This window comes from Barbus barbus (assembly GCF_936440315.1).
Source record: "Barbus barbus genome assembly, chromosome: 21".
In the NCBI taxonomy this organism is placed as follows: Eukaryota; Metazoa; Chordata; class Actinopteri; order Cypriniformes; family Cyprinidae; genus Barbus; species Barbus barbus.
The window spans coordinates 10,858,730-10,868,739 of NC_136749.1; the positions used below are offsets into that span (position 1 = coordinate 10,858,730).

At 40.4% G+C, this 10,010-nt stretch overlaps 1 protein-coding gene across 2 annotated transcripts in view; it reads left to right on the forward strand.

Annotated features, from left to right (window-relative positions):
- Positions 1-8,863, forward strand: part of tax1bp1b (Tax1 (human T-cell leukemia virus type I) binding protein 1b) — a 38,144-nt gene extending 29,281 nt beyond the window's left edge. The window contains exons 14-18 of one of the 2 annotated variants that reach the window (XM_079445613.1): positions 859-945; positions 1,617-1,800; positions 3,713-3,864; positions 6,846-6,925; positions 7,194-8,104. In XM_079445613.1, coding sequence (XP_079301739.1) covers positions 859-945; positions 1,617-1,800; positions 3,713-3,864; positions 6,846-6,925; positions 7,194-7,389 — 699 coding nt within the window. In that variant the 3' untranslated portion in view covers positions 7,390-8,104. Of the gene's footprint in view, positions 1-858; positions 946-1,616; positions 1,801-3,712; positions 3,865-6,845; positions 6,926-7,193 lie in introns of both variants that reach the window. The other variant, XM_079445612.1, reaches the window with a different exon arrangement.
- The last annotated feature ends 1,147 nt before the right edge of the window (positions 8,864-10,010 follow it).

A 10,010-nucleotide genomic window follows, 5' to 3' on the forward strand; every position in this document is an offset into this window, starting at 1 on the left:
GTCTTCAGGCTAAGTTTACGTTTTTTCTGTGTGACTCATGTGGAGCCATGCAAAGACAGATGTAAATGAGTGGTAGAGAAGCCATGGAGATATGTTTTGACTAGCAAATAAGTACTTAATTAAAATCCCAAGCATATCAGTTGCAACTGAAAAGCATTTGCAAGACCATTCTTTTTATAATCATTTTATTTGTCACATTTTAAGTAAATCAATCACATTATTACATGGCTCTGGAATACGTAACTCTGATTGGTCAATCATGCAGGCAGATATTGTTATATAATAAATTGTATAATTGACCATTCTGCCAAGATCCCTTTTTTTTCTTGTGCAACTCAAATTTTTGTGTGTATGTGCATTCATGCACCATCAGCCTGTCATTATTGCAAAATAAACCCTATAAATAAAGGTGGATGGAAACCTGTTTTCTTAACAAATGTACAACAAATGTAATGGTCGTTTTTATTTAAATGTTTTAAAAAAAAAATTTATATTTAATTATTTTTTCTAAATATTGATATTTATTTTTTGAATTAACTAAATCTTTTAAATAGATTTAAGGAAAATTGATTTAAGTAAATATAATTTTTTTAAATTTATTGTAAAGTTGTCCACTTGAACTATTTGCAAAATACATAATTATTTTAAAATATGCACACATTCACTCATGCACACATCACATGAGATTACGATTTATATTAATCAGTTTAATATATTTTTTATGTGAATATCTACCTGTACATTATTTTTCACAAATGAACCGATTATTCTCATTCTAGAGTAAAGTTGTTTCTCTTTTCATTTTAAATAATGTTTTTTGCAGATAATCTCACTAACAGCTTTGTTTTCTGATTCCAGAGCCAGGTGGCAGAAAAGGGCCGAGAACTCAAGGAGTTGAAGGACAGTCTTTTTTCGTTGACCAAAGAAAAAGAGAAGCTAGAGAGGGTGCGTGCTTTCGTTTTCATTTTCCGCAGGCCTCTGCCAATCTAAAAATGCAGTTGTTTTTCTTGCTTGTTGTTTTATTTTCAGGATCTGGTTTGGGTTTAACATATCTCTCTAATTGGGCCAGCAGTGCAAGTGAGTCCTTATTTTCCATTCAATTACCCTGGACCACAGAGAGGGACGCGTAGTCGAGGTACAACACAAAACTCGACGCTCGAGAAGTAAAATGGCCCAATTTGAGGTTCAGACTAAATGAAATTGGCGCCTGCCAAAGACTTCAATAAAAGGCAGAGCTCTGCCTCCCTTTGAACAGGCAGAGGAGTTTTAATGAAGGGCCTAATTAAACTGTTTGTGCGAGGGTGGCGAGTTACTCTACTCTGCTCGCTGTGGTGAGTGATGTACTGTCTGGACTCAAAGATAGAGAAAAGGATTAAAAGAAGGATGGAAAATTGGGACCTGGTTATTGTCCGTACATCAAGGCTGGCCTTAAATTAGACTTTGCTTTCAGTTTGGTCACCTTTGGACCATTTTCACTCAGTTTAGCTTTTAATTTGCATTTTTACATTTAAATTTCAATTGAAATGTGTGGATTAGGTAATCAGCTACTGATTTCAGCGACTGTTTTTGAAACGAACCAAAATTTAACAGCTGTTGCATTTCCTGTGTCCCATCAGGAGTTGCAAAGCAGTGTCAGCAGGGAAGAAAAACATGAAAAGAAAGATGGCAATGTGGATGCGCAGTCAGTTTTCTTGCAGTACCCGATGCCGTACCCTCAAGATGACCCATCTCCTTTGCTGGTTCCCCAGCGCCCCACTGATCTCATGTTTGGGAACCCTTACTCTTCTACTGATTCCAGGGGTATCTATGCTGCTATTTCACCGTTCATTTCAATTGGTCATTTTAAATAAGGAATAAAATTTATAAACAAAGGGAAAAATGTCAGTAAGTGCATCATAGAGTACAACTCTGGTTACTTTTCCATTGTTCACTGATTTGTCATGGGCAAAATCCAGTCATTTTAATTGGAACCCCTGCAACTGAGAATTTTGCATGAGGTTGAAAGAATCAAAAGTTGAAGTTGACCTGAAATTTTGCCAAAATCTTTGACTGCACCGTAAAACGTATTTTAATATGTACAGTGGGGGGAAAAATTATTTAATCCCCTGCTGATTTTGTACGTTTGCCCACTGACAAAGAAATGATCAGTCTATAATTTTAATGGTAGGTTTATTTGAACCGTGAGGGACAGAATAACAACAAAAAAATGCAGAAAAACGCATTTCAAAAAGTTATAAATTGATTTGCATTTTAATGAGTCAAATAAGTATTTGATCCCCTATCAATCAGCAAGATTTCTGGCTCCCAGGTGTCTTTTATACAGGTAAGGAGCTGAGATTAGGAGCACTCTCTTAAAGGGAGTGCTCCTAATCTCAGTTTGTTACCTGTATAAAAGACACCGGTCCACAGAAGCAATCAATCAATCAGATTCCAAACTCTCCATCATGGCCAAGACCAAAGAGCTGTCCAAGGATGTCAGGGACAGGATTGTAGCCTTACACAAGGCAGGAATGGGCTACAAGACCATCGCCAAGCAGCTTGGTGAGAAGTTGACAACAGTTGGTGCGATTATTCGCAAATGGAAGAAACACAAAATAACTGTCAGTCTCCCTCGGTCTGGGGCTCCATGCAAGATCTCACCTCGTGGAGTTTCATTGATCATGAGAACTGTGAGGAATCAGCCCAGAACTACTCGGGAGGATCTTGTCGATCCCAAGGCAGCTGGGACCATAGTCACCAAGAAAACAATTGGTAACACACTACGCCGTGAAGGCCTGAAATCCTGCAGTGTCCGCAAGTTCCCCCTGCTCAAGATAGCACATGTATAGGCCCGTCTGAAGTTTGCCAATGATTCAGAGGAGAACTGGATGAAAGTGTTGTGGTCAGATGAGACCAAAATCCAGCTCTTCGGCATCAACTCGCCGTGTTTGGGGGAGGAGGAATGCTGCCTATGACCCCAAGAACACCATCCTCACTGTCAAACATGGAGGTGAAAACATTGTTTTAGGGGTGTTTTTCTGCTAAGGGGACAGGACAACTGCACCGCATCAAAGGGACGATGGACAGGGCCATGTACCATCAGGGTCAGGGCATTGAAGCCAGACAGGCTATTGATAATGGGTCATGGATTCCAGCATGACCATGACCCAAAACACACGGCCAAAGCAACAAAGGAGTGGCTCAAGAAGAAGCACATTAAGGTCCTGGAGTGGCCTAGCCAGTCTCCAGACCTTAATCCCATAGAAAATCTGTGGAGGGAGCTGAAGGGTCGAGTTGCCAAACGTCAGCCTTGGCGGCCAACTACAAGAAATGTCTGACCTCGGACCAAGTACGAAGTCATGTTTTGCGAAGGGGTTAAATACTTATACTTATTTTACTCATTAAAATGCAAATCAAATTGCAGACGCTGTTTGACATTGTCCAATGAACATGAACATGACACGAGTGTGTTTATTCTCAACATTTTATTTATACATTTAAAAAACATTTTAACGAGTTTAATCTTGCGTTATAATGACTTTAATATCAAGATGGTTTTATTTTATTATTTAACCATAAAACATTTTCAAGTGTGACTTTAGGCTCCAAACACTTTTTAGGTAGCTGTGCATGTACTCCTTGATTGCTCCTGCTCATATTTGTTTAAGCTACATGGTTTTCTTCAGGTATAAATCCAGATATTAAGGCATTAAAGGGTTTCCTTTCCTGACAGATGGAGCCGATGGAGAGTTCTCTGATGACCAGATGCCCCGACTGCCCCCAGTTGGGCCTCCATCCTGGGACAGCAATGTAGTGTGCATACAGCCTGCCCGCAACCTCAGCCGCCCCGATGGACTGGAGGAACCAGAGGAGCCGCAGAACACTGTGAGTTCATTACGGCTACCTCCACGTTCAGCTGTTAGAAGTGATATAGAGGTGGGATTAAGGTTTTAATCGGGTCAGAACTGCAGATGGTCTTAAACTCTTCCCAAATCTCTCTTTCTTTTATCTGGACTTCTCTCTCTGCTGTGCTGGCCTCCGGTAGGGCTTAGCTAAGTTGGCATTATTAAAGCCCTGCTAACCCAGAGCAGAGTCATTAAGGAAGTGCTCACGCTCGCAACTAATAGAGCTCGTTAGCCTTGCTTGGATAACGGTGGATTTACCTAACTAAACATGGAAGAGCTTCAGTCAGTCAGCGTAAAACAGTCACTTTTCATCTAAAGTGGGCTGTTCATATCAAGTTTGATGTGACCTATAGAAGTATACACAAATAATTTTGCTTACTAGAATTATATTATTGAAGAACATTGAATTACATTATATTGAAGAAATGAACTAATCTACCCTTGTAAAAAAAAAAAAAAAAGTAATATTTAGAAAATATTTATTTCATACCAAGTATAGTTCAAATCTGTTAACATATTTACTGATATATTGCTTGAGACTTGAGAGTGATACCAAAATTGCAATTCATCTTTATTTGGAGTACTATTTGAGCACAATGAACATTTCTTAATATTAAATTGATAATATTAATGTTACTATTAATGAGGATTGTATGATCTTTGAATAATATTGGTCCTTAAATGCAAGATATTTAAAGTGTACCTGAAGTATGAAGTATACTTCAAAAGTTCCACTTTAGCACAATCAAATATACTTCAGTATATCTTAAGTTGGACTTCAGCACTATTTCTGCACAATTAAACTGCATTAAGTACAAAATTAGTTGTTCCAATAGAGCAGGCTTTAAGAATACCAGTTTAGTACATTAAAAGTACAATTGCAGGGTATTTTCCTTAAGTACATAAATGTGTAAATGTGATTTATTACGGCTTCCCTCTTACACTGTGTTTCCCTTATGCTTTTACGCGTATGTGCACTTTTAAAAAATGCCCCTGATTGTTGACATGCTATACAGTGGGGAATGTACTGGCTGAGCCAGAAGTGATGGTTCTAACATATACATACACACACACACATATACATATACATATATATATATATATATAAAAAATATGGCTCAGCCAGTGACTTCTGGGAAAGACCGGATGACGCCCATGAATAGTATGACAACGGCTGGAGTAATAGCTGACAGCGCAGAAAGATGGCACCTGGGGCAGTAAGGGTTAGCAGCCCGAGCTGCAGCTCCTGTGAAGGAGCACCCAAGTAAGCTACAAAAAACCCTTCTGGAAAATACACCCTGGGATTCCCGAGAGGGCGGGAGAATGAGAATCCCAATCGATCAGACTTTCAGGCTATGACCCAAGAAAAAGGACAATAGACAATGAGCATAGTATGTATCTGTGGCAAGGTTTGCAAAAACCTGACAGGTCTGAAGATCCATCAGACAAAGATGGCCTGCCTTAAGGGTGGGCGAATGCAGCAACGCACAGGGGCAGTTGCCAGTACCTCAGTCTCTGGAGTGCCGGTTGCAGAACCTGGTCAGATGGAGGAGGAGTCAGGCCCAGAGCCACACCACAGCGCCCGGAACCTCCAAGCATCACCAGCCTCTTCTCAAAGCAGAAAGCCAGAACAGCGTCGGGTGAAGTGGCCTGCCGCTAACAAGAAGGATTGGCACCAGTTCGATGAGGACCTCGATAAGATCCTGGAGTCAACATGCAAGGGGAATGTTGAACAGAAACTCCATACCATGTGCACCCTCAGAATGGGGATAGGCGCAGAGTGGTTTGGCGTCACAGAAAAACGTGGCACAACAACTCCATCATTACCAAACCAGCGAGAGGTCAAGATTCGCAAGCTGAGACAAGATCTACGATCCCTGAAAGGTCAATACAAGGCAGCAAAGGAAGAGGAGAAAATGGCCCTGGCTGAACTAAGAGAGGTTGCAAGGAGGAGGCTCACCACACTCAGGCGGGCCGAGTGGCACCGAAAGAAGGGCAAGGAGCGAGCCCGCAAGCGTAGGGCATTCATCTCCAACCCCTTCGGCTTCACTAAGAGACTCCTGGGGCAGAAGAAAAGCAGCAACCTCACGTGCTCTGTGGAGGAGATGAACCACCACCTCAGTATCACTTTTAGTGACTCTTCAAGGGAACAAGACCTCGGCCCCTGCGAGAAGCTCATCGAACCTCCAGAACCAGTGGCTCAGTTCAACATCTTCAGGCCCACCTTGAAAGAGGTGAAGGACGCAGTAATGGCAGCAAGATCAAGTTCCGCTCCTGGTCCCAGCGGAGTACCTTATAGGGTCTATAAACAATGCCCAAAGCTACTTGTGCAACTCTGGAAAATCCTGAAGGTGATTTGACCGAGAGGGAAAGCGGGGGGGTCCGTGGAATAGCATGCCACTTGGACACAGGCCGGGGACTGATCACCCCCGGCAGGGTCGCCGGGCGAGGGTGTCTGTTGATTAAAGACCCGAAACACCTGATGACCTCGGGATCATCACTGATGACGTGTCCAAGTAGCACCAGACGGTGTATGTTAGAACCAACTATATATATATATATATATAATGTAATGGCATAAAAGATATAGAATATGTACTGCACCCAAGAGCATGATCTACATGTCATAATAACACAGTAGTATGCTGTAGATCCAACCACATATGTATGCAAATATTAATTAAAACCATGTTTTCTGGATATAGTGAATTTAACTATGTAGGTAACAACAGAACAACAGTTAATGATGCTTTTGGGAAACACACCCTAGATAATTAATCAATATGCTACGACTTTCTCCTACATAATTGCATATGTTTAGAGCTGTCATATTGCTACAGCAACAAGATTTCCTGCTATATTAATCATTCACAGTTAACGGCCTGATGGAGGTTTTCAGGTGGTTTACGGTTCCTCTGCTTTTGCTGACAGGAAACTTTTTTTTTTTTCTTCTCTCCCCAGCAAACCAATGATCAGCCTACAGCCGCTGACCCCGCAGAGTTCCTCAATGATGGACAGATGCCATTCTGCTTTGAACCCAGGTAAGAACGCACACAAACACCAACCTCACGGCTGTTACCTATCATGTGGTTGAGCTTCGTTGTGGTGCGACTATGTGCATTAGCTCAACAGCCCACCCACATCGCCTTCACACAGATGCTGTTTTACTGCCGTTTACTCTCCTGTTGTTCCAGCACCAGCTCATTCACACACAAACACATCTTGCCACACTTTGTTTTCCTCATTCAGGGTTTATTTTTGTATTTTTATTCGCCTTTTCTCACCCAGTTTAATTTCTCCATCTCGCAGTGGGGAGCAGAAGCGTTGCCCGCTGTGTGAAGTGATCTTCCCTCCTCATTATGACCAGTCCAAGTTTGAGGAGCATGTGGAGAGCCACTGGAAGATCTGCCCGATGTGCGGTGAACAGTTCCCCCTCGACTGCGACCAGGAGCTCTTCGAGAAGCACGTCCTCACCCACTTCGACAGTAACGTGCTCAACTTGTAGTCGAGAAAAAGAGTCCTTGCCTCCACTTCACATTCTGCTCATTTGTGTTACAGTTAACAGCCACTTTAAACAGCATATTTAGCTTGGAGCATTCATCTGTAGAGAACTGATTCTTTATTTAATGCAATCAAGATACAGTTAATTAATTCCAAATGACAAAGATGGATTTGGGTGACGTTTTAGGGTCTTTTATTAAGTCCATTTTAGTTGGGGATTACTTCTGTCAATAGGACTATTTATTCTAGCTCACTTTAACGCTTCTCATATCAAAGTTAGCATTGCAGGTGGTTAAGAATAATTTAAGAACACTGAGCAAATGTCATATTAAAGCATTCTGTTGAGAACCCTCCCCAGGTTCCATAGTATAAGTCAGGTATCGCCTACTATACTCTGTGCAGGCAGAGCACAGCCTTTTCTGTCAGGGCATGTATGTGACCAGCTAAGAGGGTGATTCTATATTACAAAATTATTTTAGAATAAGCTTTTAAATATAAACCTTGTTAATCAAGTTATTTGAGTTAGTTTTTTTCCCGTTATCTATTTAAATCATTTATTTCAATTGAGTCGCATGCTCACGTTTCCTGTGCACTGAAATCACAAACCTAGATCTTTTATTTTTGTTCCATTTCCTTAGTTAAATACTTTTGGTCTCTTACTGTGTGAGTGTCTTATTTACTTGATCTAAACCAATAAAGATTTCACTGAAGCAATATTTATGCTGGTCGTACTGGTCATGTGGAGTTGTTCAAATTGAAAACATTCAGCCTACCTTTACTTACCAAAACCACATGGTAAGGCTTAATTTTGAGGATTTTCCGTAATGATTATTTTTATTAGAAAGGAATATACTACAATTTTAAATAAGTATTCTTTATGAATTTAAGTTTTTAGAAGTTGTAACACCTGGGGCCTCATTTATAAAATGTTGCGCAGAAACCATCCATCTTACGATCATCTCTCAAATATGCGTACGTGTGATTCATATATAAACGTACAGAAAACGCACGAACCCGTCGCTTTCAGATGTGAAATCTATGAATCGCAAATGATCTTGAACTTGTGCGCAAATGAATGTTTTCAGCTCTCTGCCTTGTAAACGACCCCTAATTAATGTCATTAACATGTAAAAGATCACCAGTCATCATCCATATTCTGTAAATTGGAACAGCAAGCTGCAAGAACAGCTTACATTTCCAAAAACCTGCAGTACTCGAACAAGAAAAAGTGTACGTTTGCTCAGACCCAGACGTGACGCTTTTCTACTTCAAAGCCACTTTTTGTTACTGCGATCATAGGCCATTTCTTCAAGTATAAGGTTTATACATTTTAAGAAAGTATGTATTCGTTCTTTAGAAGTGTTACTCACCTGGCTGCTGAAGGGTTGTGGCAATATTTGTCGACTGCTTTTCCTTTTCAGTGCGGTTATGGTAATTTTTTGATGATACATCAAATAAACATTCTTTGCCAAACCTCTACAAGTTTGTTTTCTAGTTCACGTATCAAACACACCGAGGACCACCTGCGTTCTTCCTTGAAGACATTAGGTGTGTTCGACTTGCAGCGGCGCTGCGCAGAATGATCAGTGTTACATCAAAGTACCGCGAGAGCGATAAGAGAACCGACGGATCCTTATTCTTTCGAATCACTCTCACGGTACTGCCTATGTTTATGCTGAACTTTATTCTTGAACAGATTGCACTGTATTAAGTAGTATATAAAAAGTGTTTCTGTTGCTCATAAAAACGTATCTGTGTATTTCACAAATATTGCATTTAATTCACTTTATCTGTGATAAGAGATTTGACGTCTCCACTTTTAATTCCGCCACGACTGCAAGCGGCTACTCTCGCCAGCCGGTGGCAGGCTAGTGTAGTTAATCTCGAACAAGCCTATATGGTATGTTTAATTTGATCGACCTTTCTACGTTTATATCTTCTGCACTGTGATTGGCTGGATTACGAGATCACGTGGCGAAAATATCAAACTGGTTTGAAAATATAGTGTCTGTGATAGCTCAGGTTCGGATCACGTTGCTGAGCTGCTCATACTTAACGAGCTTCAGCGACGCAACGAGCACCGATTTGATTGCGATCCGGGGATATTGTCGCAGACTGTGGAAATATGTTCGCGACAGCAAAATCCAGCCAAAAATCATGTAGTGTGAGCCTGGCTTTAGATCAAATATGAGCGTACGCATGCTTTATAAATGATGCCCCAGAACTTTGACTATATATCTATTACAAAAAGCAATATATGACCATGGACCACAAAAGGGTCAAGGGTCAATTTTTTGACATTGAGATTCATACATCATCTGAAAGCTGAATAAATGAGCTTTCCATTGATTTATGGTTTGTTAGGACAATATTTGACCAAGATACAATGTTTGAAAATTTGGAATCTGAGGGTGATCAAAATCAAAATATTGAGAAAATCGCCTTTAAAGTTGTTCAAATGAAGTTCTAAGCAATTCCTATTACTAATCAAAAATGAAGTTTTGATATATTTACGCTAGGAAATTTACTAAATATCTCCATGGAACATGATTTTTTCTTCTAATTTGAATGATTTTTGGCATAAAAGAAAAATCTGTAATTTTGACCCATACAATGTATTGTTGG